Source organism: Topomyia yanbarensis, chromosome 3, assembly GCF_030247195.1.
Source record: "Topomyia yanbarensis strain Yona2022 chromosome 3, ASM3024719v1, whole genome shotgun sequence".
NCBI classification, from domain to species: Eukaryota; Metazoa; Arthropoda; class Insecta; order Diptera; family Culicidae; genus Topomyia; species Topomyia yanbarensis.
In genome coordinates this window covers 394,582,186-394,603,816 of record NC_080672.1, presented here as the reverse complement: position 1 = coordinate 394,603,816, position 21,631 = coordinate 394,582,186, and the positions used below count along the sequence as shown (strand labels likewise).

The 21,631-nt window shown below is 41.0% G+C and overlaps 1 protein-coding gene across 6 annotated transcripts in view; it reads left to right on the top strand.

The window, feature by feature from the left end:
* The window catches only part of LOC131690809 (septin-7), a 118,446-nt gene that overhangs the window by 83,036 nt on the left and 13,779 nt on the right, over window positions 1–21,631 (top strand). For 2 of the 6 annotated variants that reach the window (XM_058976840.1, XM_058976841.1), the window contains exons 7-12: window positions 54–246; window positions 324–486; window positions 690–737; window positions 972–1,137; window positions 1,211–1,344; window positions 12,192–13,453. In XM_058976840.1, the coding sequence (XP_058832823.1) occupies window positions 54–246; window positions 324–486; window positions 690–737; window positions 972–1,137; window positions 1,211–1,344; window positions 12,192–12,408 (921 nt within the window). In that variant the 3' untranslated portion in view covers window positions 12,409–13,453. Of the gene's footprint in view, window positions 1–53; window positions 247–323; window positions 487–689; window positions 738–971; window positions 1,138–1,210; window positions 1,345–12,191; window positions 13,457–21,631 lie in introns of those variants that run through there. The other 4 variants (XM_058976843.1, XM_058976845.1, XM_058976844.1 and 1 more) reach the window with 4 other exon arrangements.

Sequence of the window (21,631 nt, the reverse complement as noted above, 5' to 3'; positions counted from 1 at the left end):
AACCGTTCTTACTGCACTTCCACTCAATACTGATCGAAACCCTTACTCCACAGATTCTCAACGAAATTGCTCAGCACAAGATCAAGATCTACGACTTCCCGGATCCCTCGGACGAGGAGGAGGACGCCAAAACGCTACGACAGTTGAGGAGCCGCGTGCCGTTCGCTGTGGTCGGTGCTAATGCCATCGTGGAAATAGACGGACGCAAAGTTCGTGGCCGTCGACATCCATGGGGCGTGGTTGAAGGTTTGCTTTAGGATATACCACCATTGCTGTCCCGTTCCCGCTAAAAACTGACGTTTTTCTGTCCTCCGCTATTTCAGTTGACAACCTGGATCACTGTGATTTCGTTGCGCTGCAAAATATGGTCATTCGGACACATCTGCAAGATTTGAAAGATGTGACCAACAATGTACACTACGAGAACTACCGCTGTCGGAAGCTAGCCGGTTTGGGTAACGATGGAAAGTCCAAGCTGAGTAATAAGTAAGTGTTTCAGGCCGTTGGCTGTGATACGCCGAATCTCGGCGATCGGTGTAAATAGAAACTAAACCAACGCTTTTCTAAACTGGGCCTAGGACTCCAATAAAGAAGCGTAGAATCAAATACTCACCTCGCAACATTTTCTTTTCGATAATCGCACTCACTAAAAAAACTCATTTCATTTATCACACGTTTCACCCATTCAGCATATGCAATATTGGAACGATTAACGCAAACTCATTTGGTACTGGATGGTAAGTTTTTCGTTTTCGTTTGGTTGTTAGAAATTTGCTAACCTGCTTTTTAGTTTGTGCCTATCAATCGAGTAAAAAGTCATTGAACCATTCAAAATTGCATGCTGCTACGAATCATGTAATCTGTAAATGCACAACAGACTCATTTCAATCATCCAACCATCGCTCGATACCGAAAGCCATGAAGCAATAACTTCTAATCAAATTGAATTTTTCACGCTTGGAAACCGATAGGAACCCACTGGCACAAATGGAGGAGGAAAAGCGCGAGCACGAATCCAAGATGAAGAAAATGGAAGCTGAGATGGAACAGGTGTTCGAGATGAAGGTCAAAGAGAAAAAACAGAAACTGAAGGATTCCGAAGCCGAATTGACCAGAAGACACGAGGAGAGGAAAAAGGTAGCATTTCGTGTATGCTCCGATAGCGAGTATCGAAATTTACATGTTCATTTTTCTTCCTGTCACCTGTCAGGCCCTGGAGCTGCAAATCCGTGAGCTGGAGGATCGCCGAAAAGCATTCGACATCGAAAAGGCCGAATGGGAGCAGCAGAACGGTGTGACGCTGGAAGAACTCCGGCGCAAGAGCCTCGAGGCCAATAGCAAAGAGTAAGTCGAACTTTCATCTCGTACCGTTTCCAACTTGAATATCCAATATCGAACGCTTTATTCTCTCACTCGAAAAGCAGAAGGCTTTCCGTTATCTTTTATAACTCCTCTTATTTTCTTATTTCACCTTCTAACCGTTCACTGATTTTCCCACATATAAACACCCAAACACATATACACACACTCATATACAAATCCGCGTGCGAAAGTTCGCGATGGGTTTTCCTTTCGGCTTCAGACTTTTCTGTTTCACTTTCGTCTCACTCCTCAAAGCGTGGCTGGTTTGAAAGCTCATTTTACATCGCTCCACCTCGATTCGGTTTCTTTATTATTATTGTTATTATTTCGCATTAAAACTGCACCAGCTGTGACGAAAGATGAGAGCGGTTCGCGAACTGTGTTAGTAAACTACTGGGATATAATATTGTTTTGTAACTGCGAATCGAAAATGTTTACTTTCCTTTTTTCCATCTTTACAAGAGCACATTCTGCGGGAATTTAATTTAATCATAAGTGGAAATGTGTTTCATTCTGTGTGTTTTTCAAATGTTTTACGTTCTTGGTCATTTTATTTCTCATTCGCTTGTTTTACATAATATGCAACCTTAACACTACATTCACATGGATTTCGGTTCAAAAATTCGTCGTTACTTCCTAACTGCCTTACCTTCTACGCAAACATCATTTCGCACTACAGAATCCACAGTACCTACGTTTAGTTTCAGCCTCCTTATTGTGTACCATATATCAAGCTGCTATACAAATCAAACGACCTATCACTCTGATTTGACCAAAGTCGCATTGTTTTAAAATAAAGTTTGTTTCTCTTCCTTTCTTTATATTTATTTACACTCCTTCCCTTTTGTGATCTTGCGCAAAAAATCAATCCGTGGTATCAATGTTGTTGTTTCAATGTCATTGATTCATAATGATCTGACAAAAAAGGAAAAGAAATTTTTGTGTGAGTAATCCAACTATGCTGTTGTCTTTCTTTTCTCTACTACCTATACCGCTAAGTCACATATCAATATGCGTTCTTTGTTTTCTTTTCTTTGATTCTCTTTTTTCTTTGTATACATACCAACTACTACTACTACTACCTTGCTCAACTCTGTCACGTATCTTGTTAGACACTACCGTTTTGTTTTTGGTGAATCCGTTCCGTTTTAGTTTTTTAGATTTTTGTACAGTTTATTTTTCCGTGGGTTTCGTTGATATAGTAAGTGAGCGTTGGTCTGCTAGGTTTGTATAATGTTGTACTGGTGCAAGTGTTTTTTCCGAAGACTTTGTAGTTATTATAGGGATGCCAAATTCTATTTTGGCTTCCTTATGGATTCTTATTGAATTTCGTTAAATTACTATCAATCTGATCTTTAAAATAGTAGAATAGTTGTTTTTGTTTCAAATGAAAACATGCGTAGAACAGGAGGAAAGGTAAACAAAAAAAATAGAAATGAGACTTAAGAGCCATTTTGAATTGTTATAATGGCTGTACAAATCAATCCTTGAGGTGACTGAGTCCAGTCTTATTAAAAAAAAACAAGTGAAAGAAAATTATTGTTTTTACATTTCAATTCCATTGACATTTCATCCAACCCCATCACCTAATTCAACTCATCATAGTTTGTTCAACATCTCTTCGCTCTTTCCAAATTCTTGCTCATTTTTGACAAATTTGAAATTCTTGCGATTGATAGTTGTTGATTTTTTTTTAATTCAGAGGCTAGATCTTTTAGAAATATTCCAGTAGCATGTATTTTTAACCTTCTTTCGATCAAAAAACGAAATGAAGACAACAACATTTTATTACATGAAATTCTTCAATCAGGGCCTTATCTGGCTGATTCCACCAATTCTTCAACCGACCAATGTAACTGCTCCCTTCACCTTCAGTTTCCGCTTCTTTTCTACCTGATACTATTCTATTGGACGGAACTGAAGTCAATTTAGTGGATTCAGCTCTTTTGGAATGAACTGAACTCCATTTTCGGTGTACTACTGTAGCGCGTCCTTGTTGTAATGGCAGCTACCTACATCGGGTCAAAACATAACATTGGGGCATTTATGAAGGGTTTGTTAAGACCCACGCTTTAGTATATTTCCGATTTCACAGTCTTATCCGTCACAATAACAAGTGCACAGGAACAGATTCCTTGCCAAATCAAATTTTTTTCACGAACTTGTTCTCGAAAACAAATTTTAATCTACCAGGAACCTTTGTCGAGGGTAAGAGGCTTGTAAAATTTGAGCCCCGGTATCCAGTTGAAATCGACTTTCGCATAAATGTAATCGTCGATCAAGATACATCCATCGTGTTTCGTCAGCACCTGGTCGAACAGCTTGAGGACCTGGGTTCCGGGCATTGTTTGTTGATTGAAGCTTCCATTTGGTTGTTTACTTACTTTGTAGCTTTTGTGGCCCCCTCGGAGCTGTACAGTACAGCGCTTCAGTTTTCTTTGCCAAATCATAATTCGAGCTTTTGGGATCAGTCCTGATCATCCGTATAACCTTTAACCTTATAACCTTAAAGAGATGGTTGTACGAGTCGCAACTATCAAATATCTTGGAGTCACATTAGACGAAAAACTGAGTCTTAATGAGCACGTTAACTATACGGCCCAGAAAGCTGCCAGAAAGTTTGGTGTTCTCAATAGGTTTCTTACATTTGACTCAAAGATAACCGCTTAAAAGACCATTATTACTGCGCTTCTATTTTGTTCCTAGCATCCTAGAAAGAGCGTAAGCGAATGGAGATTCTCCAAAACAAGGTAATGTGGCTGCTACCACAATGTGACAGACTAACTCCACGAAGTTTAATGCTCGATTGTTTACGATGGATGTCAGATCAGCAACATATTGAATATAACAAACTTGTGTTAATCAACAGGGTAAAAAATATTAGGGCGCCGTAGTACATGTCTAGCACCTTTGTAGAGATATGCACCGACATGAAACCTGACAAGTCGGTAAACTGAGATTGCCCAGCAGAGTACGCAGAGCTCTTTATTTTACAAAGTCTACAATTTGTTCAACACCCTACAAGAATTCGCCAAGCGAACTCACGTAACAATTAAAGTTTTGTTGTACTCTACAAGAGCTATTTTAGTTTTATGAGTGGTCAGAAAACAACCATCAAACCCCAATTGTCACTAGGGCAATAACCTAAGAGAATTTAAACAGGTCTGCAAGATATTTGCGAAGCAGAGACCTTTGGATTTTTATGAGAGAATAATGAGCAAAACAGATTTTTTTACTCCGTCTTCCTCCAGCTCAGATTTCTTCTGGATAAGAAATTTGAGGTTTCTTGGTAACTATCTAATGCATATTTGGTTGCAGAAACTTTTACGGTACTCAATTTATAAGAGGTCAAACTATATTTTTGACGATAATCATGTGCTTATTACGGTTTTCTCCTCACTTACTTACTTGATGGGCAACAATTCGCTTCGTTGAATCTACGCCGAGTGAAGAATTCTCCTCCACTGGACCCGACCCTGAGCCAATCTCTTCTAGTCACCCTGAACATTGAGTGCTTTTGGGTCCTCTTCAACTGCAAACAGCCATCGTGTACGCGGCCTGCCACGGAGTCGTCGGCCTCTTCTCGGTTCTCTACTGAATATTATCTTCGCCTGTCGTTCTTCCGGCATTCGTGCCACATGACCAGCCCACCACAGCCTGCCGTTTTTTATTAGCTTAACAATATCCACTCCTTTATATACTTGGTATAACTCGTGATTCATGCGACGCCGCACAGTGGCGGGTCTTCAAACAAAAGTCGGACTAAACCTCAAATGTTACCTAATTTGGCTGAAAATCACAATTTAAGCTAATTTTGAGGTGCTGAGCTCATTTTTAAAGTCAAAAGTCGTAAAATATTAAATGCATTTTTCCATACAGTGTCATTGAACCTTTCTTATAACTATGATCCCGTTTTCATGATAGATTTTCCGTTACTGTTCACCAATGTCAGCAATATCATAAAAATGAAGAACACTACTTTAAATCCATTGTATAACGTGTTGGTTTACTGTAGATTGTCTAACTATTTTACACAAAACACCATGCGCCTCCATATCAGCAACAAAGCTTCAAAATCTCCTTAAAAATTTTGCGCACCTAGGCGCAGAACGAGACCATGATATTCGAAAAGTAGAGGTTATTTCGGATAGAATGCATACTATGTGACCGTTCCGAAATGATTCCGAAATTTGTACAGATTACATTAGTGAAAAAAGTATTTTTGATCTGACCACCTCAAACATATTTAAACTAAAAAGTTATAGTTCCCAGCAAATTTACCAAATGTATTTTATTCACTAACCAAGTTCTTTCGTTCCCCTACACAATGAAACTAGTTGTGCTAAAATCGGACCAAAATCAAAAGAACAACATGCATTTGAAGTGAACAGAGCAACAGTGGTTTCGGATATGAAAATCATGAAAAAATCCGGACTTTGCTACGTTTAAACTGATGTTAAAAATCGTGTTCTTATCCAATGATCATAAAATTTTGAATATACATCATTCAATATATGAGAAATTTGGTAAAAATATAAAATATTAATATTTCAAAAATAAATTTTTGAGGTTTTGGCCAGCCTTCAGCCACTGTGCGCCGCCAGATGCCATTTTCTTCTTTACCGCCGAGTATTGTTCGTAACACCTTACGTTCGAAGACACAGAACGCTCTACGATCGACTTTCTTTAACGTCTACGTTTCATGGCCGTACAAGGCAACCGTCAATGTCTTGTACAACGCGAATTTTGACTTCGTCTGTAAACTACGGGACTTCAGCTGGCTACGAAGTCCGCAAAAAAGCCCTATTTGCAGCTGCAAGACGCCTTTTCACCTCGCGGGTAACATCATTATTGCACGTCACTAGAATTCCAAGGTACATAAATTCTTCCACTACTTCAAATTTATCACCACCTAACACCACTTCACCACCAACATTAGTGATTCTTCCAGCTATCATGTACTTCGTCTTGCTGGTGTTGATTGTGAGACCAATTCTTGCTGTTTCCCTTTTAAAAGACACGAATGCCTCTTGTACGGCTCGGTGGTCGATTCCAATGATATCAATATCGTCCGCAAATCCTAGGAGCATATGCGACAGAGTGACGATGGTATCGTTCCTTTGCACGCCTGCTCTCCTGATGGCACCTTCAAGAGCAGCAAGTTTGACAGCGCATCACCCTGCTTCAATCCGTCTAAGGTTACGAAGGACGTCGAAATCTCATCCGCAACTCTTGATTTCGATCTATCCAACGTTGCACGAATCAGCCTAATCAGTTTCGTCGGAAAACCATATTCTACCATTATCTGCCATAACTCGTTTCTTTTCACTGAATCGTACGCCGCTTTGAAATCAATAAACAGATGGTGTGTCTGCAAGTTGTATTCCCGGAATTTATCTAGGATCTGTCGCAGGGTAAACATTTGATCCGTTGTTGATCGGCCTTTATGAAAACCACCTTGGTATTCGCCGACGAAAGACTCCTCCAACGGCCTCAATCTGTAGAACAGAATACGTGACATAATTTTGTACGCCGAATTGAGGAGCGATATTCCTCGATAATTGGCGCACTCCAGTCTGTGTAAGGGACAAATGAGACCCTCTAGCCAGTCAGCAGATAGTTCTTCTCCTTCCCATACCTTCAAAAGAGTACGGTGAAGTATTTCGTGCAGCTGCTCACTACCGTGTTTAAAAAGGTCGGCCGGGAGCTCGTCCTTTCCAGCAGCCTTATAGTTTTTCTGCTCTTTGATTGCCTCTTTCACCTCTTCTAGCGTCGGAGGCTCCACAGCTTGTCCATCGTCACTTATCCTTATTCTGTTGTTGACGCACCAACATTCTCTCCATTCAATAATGTCTGAAAGTACTCTCTCCACCTGGCTGCTACTATAGTTTTATCTGTCAGCAAGTTACCTTCACGGTCATTGCACATGACGGGAGACGGCGCTATTTTTCTCCGTACGTCATTGACAATTTCATAAAATGTTGTTCCATGTTCAGTAATGACGTTCTCCTCATACTGCTTTTTCTTTCTGCGGTGAATTCTTTTTTCGGCTGCTCGTGCTTCCTTATACCGCTCTCTGCTCTGCCGAGTACCAGAAAGGTTTTCTCCTCACAGTCCTCACAGATGAAAATTACGTAATGATGAAATACGCTTACCAATTAAACACGATTAGATTAAAAACAAGCATGTTTTGGGTAAATTTTACTTTCAGATTATGTTTTTAAAAATGCGCCATGATTAATCTGCGTTTATTCATTAATGTCCAAAAGTAATGAATTCACCACATAGTCAGGTACGAGAATCGTAAGGGACTTGGAAATACCCAAAATCACCGTCTGTGCATTTCTGAAACATTTTAAGGGACGTTTGTCTGTTTCCCGGAAGGTGCAATCAATGCGTCGGACGTGATTGTGGTCAACAAAAGACTGAGCTGTAAAGCAAAACAGTGCGGCCAAAATTCGGGCCCGAAAGCTGTATGATCAGATGTTGACCATATCAAACGAATGCTTCCTTATGAACGATAAAACGTGCCCCAAATTGGATTTCAAACAGCTTTCGGAGCGGAAGTTTTATATTGCCAAGGGTTGCTGAGATGTTTCCAAGAAAAACAAGTTTGTTTTTGCGGATAACTTATCCGGTAAGCTGTTGATCTGGCAGAGAATATGCAGCTGTGATCGGAAGACGTCGTTTTTCATGGCAACCAACCAGAGTTAGAAATTGCCGCTTGTTTTCGCGACAAGCAATTTAGCGCACATATTTTTCTTCCTTAGTAGGCATACCGTTCATATTCATGAACAGACACGAAAGGGAAAATTGCGAACTTCGCTGCCCACAATAATGGCTAGATTCTTTGGAATTTAAATTCGTGTTTTCGCCTATCCTTTCTTTTTAATTGAATATTTTTCTAGGGAAGGGTGAAACAAACATAGTAAATTTTTTTTTTTGCGAAAATAACGGAAACAAATCATTCATCGTTATTTTGAACCAACTTTTCTATTGATGCCGCTCTTCGTCGAGCGCACAGCTTCTTCAGTTATGGTCTTGGCATGCTGGTTCCACCAATCCTTCATCCGACCAATGCCGCTGGAGACTGTATTCTTCATCTTCAGTTGCCGCTTCATTATCGCCAATACTTAGATATGTAACGGAGCTGGGAATAATTTGATGGGCTCTGCTCTTGTACACACTGGACTCCATTGTCGTATCATTGTAGCACGTCCTTGGTGTATAAGCTGACTGAGTGTTTCCACAACATGACGGGCCATGACGGGACTTAATGAAGGGTAATATCCGTTTGTCGAGGAACTTTCTTTAATTCCGAATTCATAGTGTTATGTGTCACGAAAACGCAGATTTTCTTATTACAGGAACACATCCCTTGCCGAATCATAATTTTTGGCGAACTTATCCGCGAAAATTTCGTTTGAAATCGGTTATCAAATACGTTTCTTCGCCAATCAAAACACATCCATCGAGTTTCATCAGCATCTGATAAAACAGTTTACGGACCTGCATTCTGGCCACTGTTCGTTGCTTGAGGCTTCGGACGTGTTTTCTTCTTGTTCGATAGTATTTTTAGTCTTCTTCAAGACGGATTCGCCGCAGAGTACAGTGATTAGATACACCGTTCCATTCTGAGACTTGGTTTGCACTTTGCTATGCACATACTTAAAAAAACGGCAAGATCAACACAACTTGAGTTACAGTTATTCACAACCTCTAAACGAGTCATAGGCGAGAGTGGAATAAAGCTGAACAAGTGTGATTCCTGCGCAATCAAAGTAGCTTTAATGAACTGTGTCCACAAGAACCATGCATTTATTAAACAGAATGCAATCATTACTAGTATCTTCCGGGGAATCTGATCCAAGTTTTTCATATTCTTTTGTTGTGACAACGACTCATCTTTTCTCATATAGAGGCCGTTTTCAAAAGTTTCTGAAGCTACAGGAGGGATAGTTTGTAAACGTTAGTAATTTTCATTATACTGAACGGAATTACATTATATTCGCACTAGTCAGTTGGAAAAATGCCCACCAATTTTGTATTAAATTTTGAAGTATATATGACTTACAGGAATAACACAAAATCTTTCGAAAGTGATGCGAGAAACCCGAGATTTGATAGTCGATTTCAGATAGAGCCGTCAATGTGACGCACCTAAAAGACCCAATCGAATCTTGGGAAGTTATATATGTTCCGCATGTATTTTTGTGCCAAGTGCTTCATTCATCGTTCACTAATCGAATGAGAAGCATGTAGATGCGCAGACTGACGGTGGCGTAAGAAGACGACAATCAGAATTTACGTCGTCCATATATTGTTGGGCATATTATTCAGCCTTATTCGACGAATCGCTTTATAGAACGAATGTGATTTGCATTCTGAATAACGACAGTAAAATCAAACGGGCATCAGATTCGATCACAATTACATTCGTTAATAAAACAACATTTTGTCGGAAATATTTTGGGTTGAAATATTTCAAAATAACTGAAAGCTAGGATTAATTTCAAGTAACAAGACACAATTTGTTTACCCTATTAAAGATTCAGGTGAACAATATATGAGAAGTTTCCTTGAGCTTTGAAATAAAAACCTATACATGTTTTGAAGATGTGTAGGCATTATTTATTTGGTTTGAGAACCTGAGAAAATCTCGCACGGATTTGGTGCGTTTTTATTCCATCGTCTTCCGTGTCAACTCTGAGAAAATTGAGGCCCTCGTTTTTTCACGCCACGCTATTATGACTTCTTCAATGCGAAGCAAATATTACGTTTGGTATATACCAAAGCCGTTGTTTAACTCTCAAAAAGGCAAGGGGTCTCAGAGGCCCGGCAAGTTACAGTTCTCTAGTTTCAGTGAACTTGTAATTTAAAATACAATTGCGCGAGCGTTTTCGGGCTTTCGATTCTCTCACTGATAAAATCACAAAAAATAAGTTTTTAATTTTATTGGGTCTTAAGAGCGATGGTTCTTGAAGTCACAATTTTAGCTTGCCTTTTTGAGGTTAAAGGTAGTGAAGCCAAATCTACCAATGTAACATGTCAGAGGCTACCTATCGTGCAAAGTAAACTAACATTACTATTTCGGAGAACCTGTGAGACAAGTGTTAGTGTTGATTGAAATAGTATTATGGTAAATTATTTCCATCAGCTAATCAACACGCTCTATATTGCATTTTTTGTTCCAACATGCATTAAATTACATGAAAGAATATTTTAAATAAACTGCTGTAAGTATGAATTTATTGTGTAACTCGGTTGAAGTCACTCAAAGTTACAGTATAAACTATGGTTTCCAGAAATAAAGAAGTAGTCATCATTTTATGCAGTGTTGCACATTCCTCTGTACGGGATTCATTTGATAAGGCAGGTTTGCGTTAGCTTAAAGGTGCCAATATTGGTTTGTTTTACATTTCAAATTACTTAAAACTAGGGGACTACATATTGATTTTTTTTTAAATTATACTAAGGAGAATTTATAGCTATACACAAGGGGGTGATATAGGATTCGTAAGATTAGGGGGGTCATTTAGTTTTTATGGCAATATGGTTTGACATTTTTAGCAGGAAGATTATTGAAGCAAATAAGTTTTAACTAAGGGGGACAATTTTTATAACTATCTTAAAACTAGGAATAACTAGAGAGCGTGATTTACTTTTGTAAAGATTCGGGGAGATTAATTAGCGTTATTTTTTGTGGTAGTAGAGTTGGGCATTTTCAATGAGATTATATAATATAATAGTTAGAACTAGAAGAGACAGAATGGGGAGGGGGTAAGGTGTGATACTTCTGGGTATAAGAGTCAGGGGAGGGAGGGTGGACAAAGATGGCAGGGAAGAAAGTTATTAACTTTCAGTTTCAGGCATCGGGAGATCAACGGCATAGGATGTAGACTAGCCTTCATCAAGAAGAATTATGTACAGGGAGGCCGGGTGTTCTTCCTCGAGTCGGAAGGGGTTCCTCCAGACGGCTCAGATGCAGATCGGAAAGAGTTTGAGTTGCGCGTGTGATGTTCGTACTGTAGATCCCGTGTTTGTTGGCTCATTCGACAGAGATTTTTTGTGTCGCCTTGGAGTCCCATCAAACCTTCGTGGGTGTATGGTACAGGTGGAAGAGAGCGTTTCTGAGAATGATAGGAAATAAGAAGGGGCAGTTAAATTTTTATATTGATGGTTTTTATGAAGGTGTATATAAGGGACATATAGAGGACATCGCGACTTGCCAGCACATCTCGAACCGGGACGTTGGGTGGTCTTCCTCGGGCCCGGAGGGTGTCCATAAGCCGAGATCTGGCGGAACTGTACTCGGTGCACGCCCAGACAATGTGCTCAATATCGTGATAGCCGTCGCCACAAGCGCAGATACCACTCTCCATTGGCTAGATATTATTCGGAACTAAATCCCGTTTTTAACAAATAATTCCAATAACGTCACAGTATTAGCTGGTAGACCTTTAGTATCCTGATAGACCTGTATGGATTCAATTTATTTCGAGAAAGTCTTCGGACCTAAAACATCCACTTGCACCTACCAACCACGAACCGTAGCAGACACTAGTGAGTTACCGTAATCTGTAGATAAAGTTTTGTACATGTTGTATTATACGGTGGATGTGGTTGAACGTATGTATAACCTCATCAACTTTGACGTCGCTTATTAAAACGGAAACGAAATGCCCCCCTCGTACGAGTGACAAACCACCAAAGAAAAAAAAAGCTATCCTACGTATCAAACCAATACTGATGTTGAAAAAACAAACCACCCCTCCCCCCACAACCCTTCTCCAACCTTGCGTCCGTTCGAATTGGACCCGTTTTTGCAGGACCGCGTCACTTGCATCAAGAAGTTCAGATGAGTCCAAGGGCAGACGTGGATTCGGATCACTGCTGCGTAGGCACACCAGCTTCGGTGGCCCCGATACCGTTCGTGGCGGGGCTTCGGGAACCTCCTCTTCTACTACTACCATCACCACTACCACCACTAATAATAGTAATAACTGCACGGTACCACCTAGTCCGCAAGAGAGCAATGAGTCCTAGATTAGCAAATGCAGTGCAAATCGTCAATCGACACCAATAGTAGCAAGCTGGAAACAATTAGGAAAGTTTAAATTGTGCTAATGACCACAACTATATTCAATGAGAATGCAAACAAATTCAAGCGCTGTTTTCGTAGGTTGCACTGACTGTTGCTACCACAATATGATAACATCCATAAACACATACCTACGTCAAATAACACAAGCAACCCTCAATACACACATACAAGCGCGCGCATCACAATCTGCCAGGAACTGCATTAAATGATACTCAAACTCACCCTTATCGCTATTACCTGGATAGAAAGCGTAAATATCGTTTGCTATTTTATCACTATTTTCGTTTTTTTTTCAAACTCGATTGTTTGCATTCGTTTCTTAAAGATTTTAACTTAGATATGTTAGGCTCGTTTCAAATCTACTCATTTCATCTGTCACCAACACCAACAACAAGACATGTAATCTCGTATTAGCATTAAAGCTGCATAAATGTTACTGATATTATCGTATATGACAAGCGAGAATCTCGTGGAAAAGGACTCATAGGCGTAGGATTATTTGTACATCAATCGTACCTATCATACCATAAATCATATGTTTCTTTTGGACGAAATAAACTTGCAATTGTATTAAACCAACAGCAACAAATCGTTATCCTCATTCTCATCATCTTCCATAAGTCATTTTCATCGTCGCAAAATTGAAAAAAACACATATTTTCTACGTACAATCGTTATTTCCATCACTTTAAGACCTCATCACATAATGCCCCATTAAACGCTAACATGTTTGCTCTTCCCTGTCATAAATTAGTGTAGTTTGTCATCTGATGTTGAAAGTTACCTACCCGTAAAACGTAACATCAATCTTGCTTAGTGTACTAGTGTGTCTGTAATTTTGTTCGTTTTTGTTTGTCAGTAACCGTACATTTTTTGTATCCGCTTAACATGTGATTGTTGTTAGTAACCATGGTCTTTACCCTGCATGTGCTCTGTAAGTGTTCTTTATTGGATATCAGCATCTTTGTGCTAGCTTTACTGGAAAGAACGTATCACCCGTTAAATGTTGCCAAAATCTAGAACTTTTATTCAAAATGTCATATCTAACAATGAGAGACCCTTTTTGTTTACTTGCTCTATCGACTTTTACGGCTTCCCCATAGCACTTTTCATTTATTTTACAGAACAAATCGAAAGATGGTGGTTCTGACTAGCATGTTATGCAAAGAGTTGATAGATAAATATTAAAACGACCGAATTATAAACAGAAGAGAAAGTAAACAATGAGAGTCTCTCATTGTAAATGTCTTTTTCAAAAAAGCTACAAGAAATATCACACTGACAACTGAGATATTTGCTGATAAACCACCGATGAGATGAAATAAATTTCGTTAGAGCATCTGATACTTTCTTTCCTACATAACAGCGTATATTGTATTGCATTTTGTTATAGTTAAGTAGTAGTGATAGTTCTTGTTTTTGAAAATGAATGTGTATCTGGTTGTAATTACCGCAGTCAACACTATCTTATTCGAAGACATCATCTGCATCATTGGCTTAGTTTCCGAAGTATTCTGGGGAAAATTTTCATTGTGTCGTATGTAACAATGAGATTCTCCTTGTTTACTTTCTCTTCCGTTTATTACTCGGTCGCTTTAACGTTTACTTTTTAACTATTCGCTTAATATTCTAGTAAAAACGATTACATATCGAATATGTACTGGATAATTAGTGGAAAGTGAGGTAATAATCGAAAGAGAAAGTAAACCAAGAGAGGCTCTCAATGTTAGATCCTATTGAAAATTTTCTCCGGCATTGGATGTTAAAGTGTTTTAACAAGATAGTGTCAACTGTTGTTATAATCCTCGTTGTTTTGCGATTATTTACCATGCGTTTTCCTTCTGTGCCACAGGAACTGTAAACCTGTTCTTATTTATTATATCCCAGTATGTTTCACAAAAACAGCGCTTAAAAAATGCAGAAATTAAAATTTTTGAAAATAGACTTATGATTCTGACCTTTTCCTCAATAATTTGCTCCCTTCAAGGTACCGATAGTTTAACGTTTGTTCGTTTTTTTGTATATCAAACTGTGAAATATGTTTTCGCTATTTCCCAAAATATTGTCTACAGTTTCCTGATAAGGCTTCATTACATGTTGTAGGAACCTGTCATTGAATGTAACGGAGAAGCACAAAATTCATATGAGAAATTTTTCGTTTGTGCTTACATTTTTTGTTTTTGCTATTTTGACAAACTTTAACCCCATGTTGTACATTTGTGCTTATAGTAAGTGAATTTTTTATCAATTCACCGCGTCCGGTATAGAATATTGGAATGCAATCCATTTTTTTCGTTTGAGCCTGAATCCAGTCTTTTCCTAACCCCAACTAAGATTGTCACTAGGGTTACAATTATTATTAATTGAATGAAAATTGATCATATTCAGCCGCATTCATCTTCAATATTCAGTGACGCTACCAAAAACATCAAAAGATCCAACTGTCCATTCAATGAATGCAGGTTTTCATTCGTTTCCGCCATGTATATGGTACCTCTAAAGGGTGTCCCACAAATTTCACAACGGATAAAACGCTGTACAAAATTACCTAGTGGACCAATCCTTTTCAAACTTTCAGACAATAAAATATAACCCATTAGTAAGCTTTTAGCATATTTAATTCACTCAACTGCAATATCATAACCGTACGCTCGCACTTTGCGCTTAACTCCACTCACTATGTTCTGTACTACATCTGGTTGCAGCTTCTTCTGTAGGGAAACCCACTTTCTTCATGTCTTCCTCAGATTTGACCTCCTTGGGATGCTTCCGTAGTGCCTGCTTCATAATTGACCAGTATTTTTCGATGGGCCTTAGTTCCGGTGCGTTGGGGGGTTCATGACCATAGGTACGGAAGTAACCCCGTTGGCTTCGTATCATTCCAGGACAAGGCTTGAACAATGGCACGAAGCTAGATCCGGCCAGAAGATCGTATGGCCCTCGTATTGCTTCAACAGAGGAAGCAGGCGCGTTTGTCGACACTTCATGAGGTAGATCTCCCCGTTTACAGTCCCGGTAGACATGAACGGCGCACTCCGTTTGCCACATGAGCAGATCGCTTGCCAAATCATGTATTTATTGATAAACTTTAAAAGTTTCTGTTTCCTTACTTCCTCCGGAACATGAAACTTGTGCTGGGCGGTGAAGAACATTGGCCCTGGAAGCTGCCGGAAGTCCGCTTTGGCATAAGTCTCATCATACATGATGAGACAATGAGGCTGCGTCAGCATCTGGGTGCACAGTTTCCGGCGGACCCGTAACTCTCCCACTGTTTTTTTTTGCGTTTGTCACGATTTGAGGACTTCTGCACTTTGTACGTATGCAGTTCCTCCCGGTCGTTGGCTCTCTGAACGAAAAACTTGGACAGATTCGACTTTTTGGCCACATCCCTGACTAAAACATTAAGATTCCGCTTAGACGCTTTCACTACATTCTTGTAATCGTGATTACTAATAGAGCATTCATTCTGACACTTCTCATCATCAAAAAAAATGTTTCTGCGAATGTGACACATTGAAAAAATGCGCCTGTGGGATAGCTTAAATATCGGAACACGTTTGCAGAACAGCTGACGGTATAGCACTTAATCCAGAGGAGCATAAGACGATTTTGTTTTCCGTACCGCAAAGAGAACCAATTGTTCATCACGTGTCACGTTTTTGAGCTTGAGAGCAGATGGCGCATCAGTCGTGAAGACACTCGAGAAGTAGCTGGCCAATAGGAAGCATTTTGCCGCCGTCGTAGTCGCTACTTCGTCATTGTATACCATCCTAGATGGATGACCGGTTTCCTTTCTTTTCCTATTAACAAAAGTCCAGAAGCCCTTCGGATTTTGTCGTAAGTTTCGTTGGATGCGGTTCACATATGCTTTGTAAGAAATTTATTGTGATTGCGTTACTTATTGCAAAAAAACAGCTTGAGAATAGGACATCGTTGATTTGTGTACGCACTTAGAGCTTTGGCACGTTTCAGATTCCGTAGCATGGCGTTTAGACAAGGGAGGTTTATAGAGATCAACCGCAGCATCTATGTCCACTTGATCGTGTAGTACAGTCAATCAGCAATAGGGAGCGGCGTATTGCTTCTAGATACTAGATAGTTTTGCGAAATTTACGACGATTCACAGCTAAAGTTTCTTCATATTGTGGTGAACGTACGATAGATACGGAAATTTCTAAAGCGGGATGATAGTCATCCAAGGAAACGACCACACTGGAAGCTTCACACATAGAACACTCAGGCAGCACAATCCCATTGATTGACGAAGACAAGATCAATAAAACAAGATTGATGGTTGGAAATCGTGCTTACTTGATTTAGTCCGTGAAAAGACATCCCGCCCAGAAATAAGTGGTTGGTAGGAACTGTTATCGAGAAAAACGGGTTAGGGTAAGCGTATCCACGTCCAGAAGATATCCACATAAATTCTGGTTGGCTGAAATCACCAAGGACTATCATCGCATCGTTTGCTTTTGCCTGAGAAGAAGCGCGTTCTATAGAGACTATATGGAAGTCAAGTCGTTTTTCTGAAGGAATGTAAACAGCTACAATATAAAGTAGTCTTTCGTCTGCGTAGTAATCTTCATCTAAACAGCTTCAATGCTTTCTGAATTATCCACATTAAACTCACAGGAGCAAATACGGAAGAAACGGCGATCAAAACTCCCCCGCTGCATCCATGAATGCTGTTGCGATCGCTTCGATCCGCACGAAAGAACCCCCGAAGGGCTACATCGATGTAATACGATCATCAAGCTAAGTTTCTGTCAGAACGTAAACAACAGCTCAACAACAACCAAGTGCACGTCCTCGATTTTCGTTCTTAGCCCGCTGACATTTTGGTAGTACAACCGCAAAGCGTCAGCGTCACGTGCCAAGCGTCCCGATATATCGGAAGAACGTAATGTACCCGATGGCATGCTAAAAACAAGGTTTTCAGGAAGCGGATAGTCATTTAAAGCAAAATATTCGCCTGAGAAGGGAGTTCGGAAGACCGCCTCGCGACCTTCGAACGCAGGGCTGGGACGACTGAGTTAGTTGCTGGTTGGTAGCACTGCTGCGTCGGAGCGCTGGGAGCTTCCGTAGTACGGTATAACAGGCGCCCCGGTGATGGAAGCGCAGCGTGAGTTTGTTTGAACAATCTCGGCGAATGCGGCGTTTATCCTTCTACTCCACAGGCCGTTCTTCACCTTCACCCACCCTCCCCATATACACCGTTTCAGATTGTTCTCAATAGCCTCAATTATCCACGATTTGTACATGTCGCACCTCGTACGGTGGTGAGGTTTCCTGGATCTCAGTCTTGTCAATTTCCCGGGGAGCCGTTCTTGTCCAAGATCTTGCATAGCTCTACGTGGTCCACCGTATCATATGCGGCTTTGAAGGACGTAGTATCAAATTCGCAATATTTTTGGAAGATTTATCGTATAGTAAAGATCTGGTCAGTTGTTGATCTATCTTTAATTAAGCTAGCTTGATAACTACCAACAAATCCGTCTACCAGAGATGATTAGTCTCGGAATAGAATCTGGGATAGCACTTTGTAGGCGGCTTTCGAAACAGATCACCCTGTAGTTTCTACAGTACAATTTGTTGCCTTTATTGTATATCGGGGTGATGACCCCTTCCTCCGGTAACTGTTATGCATCAAAGATTCTTCCGATTATTCGATGCATGCATTCCGCCAGTTTTTCCGGACCCAACTCAAAATTGCACTCCCAAAGCATCCTTACCAGCTGCTTAGCTGTTCTTGAGCTGTTGGATAGTCTCCGTGAACTCGTTCATAATGGACATTTGTACATCACCGGCTGACGTACTGACATAATCGTCCTCCTCATACACCCAGTTATCCGCTTGTGCACCGTTCAGATGTTCACGTTGTGCTGTCTCCACCTTTCGATCACTGTCAAGGTCCCACCTTTTGTTTTTACACATTTTGGCCCGCGACATAACACAATGCTTCACTCAGCTTCTTGTAGAACGCACGTGTTTCCTGAGTACGATACAGTAGCTCCATTCCTCTCTCTTTCCGACTCTTCCGGGTGGGGCTTCTTATTCCGCTGTTTTCGTTTCTGTCGGTACAACTCCACGTTCTAACGGATGGTTTGACACAACATCACTGCGCGTGCTGCATTCCTTTCGTCCAATATGTCTTGGCACTCGCCATCGAACCAATCGTTCCGTCGACTTCCCTGCACGTATCATGGCTGCTTTTGTTCTGCTTGAATCGCTTATGGCTATGGTTGCTTCTCGCATGGCGCTTCAGAAAGCTGCTTCTGCCCTAGCAGCGCTGTTTTGGTTTCCCTCAGTCGGCCCAGGTTATACCGTAGCAGGCGCCGGTGTCTTACGTTGTTAACTGCGGATAGTTTTGAATGCAACATCACTAGGTAGCGGTCCAAGTCGATTAGTGCCCTGATACGTTCTTCTTACCAAGTTACAAGCAGATGCTCTTTACGTCGTGTTGTTGGAGGTGGCGAAGTCGACGAGTGTTAGGCCGTTTTCATTCATTTACAGGTGGGCACTGAATCTTCCAATAACCGGTCTGAATTCTACCTCCTGGCCAACCAAAGCATTAAAGTCTTGACATCCCGCTTTGGCCAACGATCGTAGTCACGTTCCAGCTGCGCATAAAATTCGAATTTGTCATTATCGCTACTTCCGAGGTTGGAACTATTTACATTTATCATGCTGATGTTGAAGAACCAGCCCTTGATTCTCAACCGGCACATTTGATCGCTGACCAGCCACCATCCAATTTGCCCCACCACTATTAAAGCGGTTCCCAGCTCGTGCATGTTACGGCAGCTCTGATCTACGTTGTGGTTTTTCGCGAAAGACCCACACCGTAGTCCACTTCCAACACACCACCTGCAGGGCTACGATGTCGAATTTGCGCTGTTTCACTATATCGGAAAGTAAGCGGGTACTCCCGATGAAGTTGAGAGGCTTGCTTGCAATTCTATGTGCCGACTTTCCAATCCATAACTCATTGTTGTTGTATTGACTAGCCCTATTGGCGGCATTGCAATCGGCCGATACGAATTGTGATCGGTGGTTGGCTTTCCCGGTTTTGAAATAGCGATCACTCTCACCTGCCTCCAGTCTTGAAGGACAATGTTACTCGCAAAGATCTTGTTGAGTGCAATCAACAAACGCCATTCTGCAGTGTCAGGTAGATTCGCATGACAAGGGAGTAAGTGAGAACTGCATAATCGAAAACGGTGATTCGTTTGCTGTACCATGAGGGGACGCGATGCGTTAGGTCTTCTGTGTAGACACAGTGTCCGGGCAGACTTTATTGCGGAATCGAATATCCAGTAGTTGAAGTATTTCCCAGCTTTTCGTCAGTATCGTTTTGGTTGCGCATACGTTGGGCAGTGCCTCACAGAGTACTCATCGATGTTTCGCTCGTTAACCCGTCGACGAATCGGCGCCAATAACCGCGTCTGTTGACTATCATTAAGCTTTTCATTTTCGTTTTCAATGTCGCGTAGTTACTCAAGTTGTCGGGTGTTTCAACCTTCTGGATGCCCTTAAACGCGGAAGCCGCACGTGCGTATAAGCACTCTTTGTTCCACCATGGGTTGGCAGACCGTTTATGGCTGTTCGCCTCTGGTACACGTATCATCTGAGCACTGTCGAGAATCCAGACAGACTAAAACGCGTACTCTTCCCGAAGAAATCTCACGTGTGGACTCATCAATGTTTCGTATGAGGTCAGACGAGGCATTCATTGTTTCCGGTGGCCCGTCAGCGATTATGACTAAGATTTCTACCATGGGGTTCCGAATTTACCTTTTACCTTACCTTCAACATGTATTCTAACCGAAGCGATGTCAGCAGAGGGATTAGTCTAACGCGCGGGGACGTGCTAGTAGTATAGGAATCTGTAGCATTTCTACCGCGTTCAAAATATTGAAGTTGTCATAAAGATCATGGAGTAAGGTGGATCGATTCTCATCATAAAAAACACCCCTTGCTGTAGCGTGAAAAGTTTCCTAAGATTAGCTTCGGTATAAAGAATCCATTTTCGAAATGATACGTCTGCAATTCCACTCTGTGATCTAATCCGTGACCTCCTGAATTAGTCATTGAAGGATATGATCGCTCCAAGTAGGGGCCATTTCGCAGTTAGCTGCTTCATAAGTGTTCTCACTATAGGAAGGGGTTTCTGGTGCCCCCGAAAGCGGAGAAAACTCCTTGTTTGATCTTAAATTTTCAAGACTTATTTTCTATTTACTTCGGTTTTATGACGGCGTCATACTTGGTAACCCCCTAAGGAAAACTTTATGGCCTTTACAAGGAATCTCGGATGGGGAAATATTCTTCATTTTACTATAACTTCTAGGCACAGTATAAGATTTCTACAAAAGAGTCCTTAGAGCGTCCCTTAAGAGAACGCTCCAGTTTCACGCTGTTTGTACTCGGGACAGGCCAAGAGGTCATGTAAACTTGCTTCACAGTAGGAGCTTTTTTCAGCACTCCCTCTGCAAGAATCATCGTGATTCCCTCCGCACATGCCACATTGGGCATTACTATGGGTAGCCGTGTGTCCCAATGGCTTGCGTTTAGTGCAATTCATTTCCCGCGGTGCAAAAAACGATCGGGCAGTCGAACCTTACCCAATAAGACGTCATTTTGCAAAGCAGACCCAGCGTAAGTCAACAGACTCGAGTCTGATTGGACATAGGGTTTTTGTCCCATCCTGATTGATCCTGAATGTTATCGTTTGCAATCTAAAATCTTTAAGTGCTGGAGCAGGAGACAATCTCAAGAATTTTGATGCCTTTATTACTAGGATTCTACTGAAATTAAGGCTTTTTTGTGGCATCCAACGGCGAAATCAGATCACAATGACGAGTTGAACGAAAACAATTATTTGAAAACAAATCACCCCAGAGGCAGGAATCAAACCTCCGTCTCAATGTACAAACCCTTATGCTATCTCTGGTCTATGCTAACGTCCCGGGAAGAACACATGATTATCGCATTGGCAACAGTAATAGGGTATTGGCACTTACGTCGAACCCCAAAAAAATGAATTCATTGTTTAATTCGAACGGTTGGTTCGCTCCCATCATACCTCTGTTAACTGGGCAAAGGACCTGAAATCGACAGTCTTCATTAGCACTGTAACCTACCGAAGCTCGATGGGTAATGAACTAA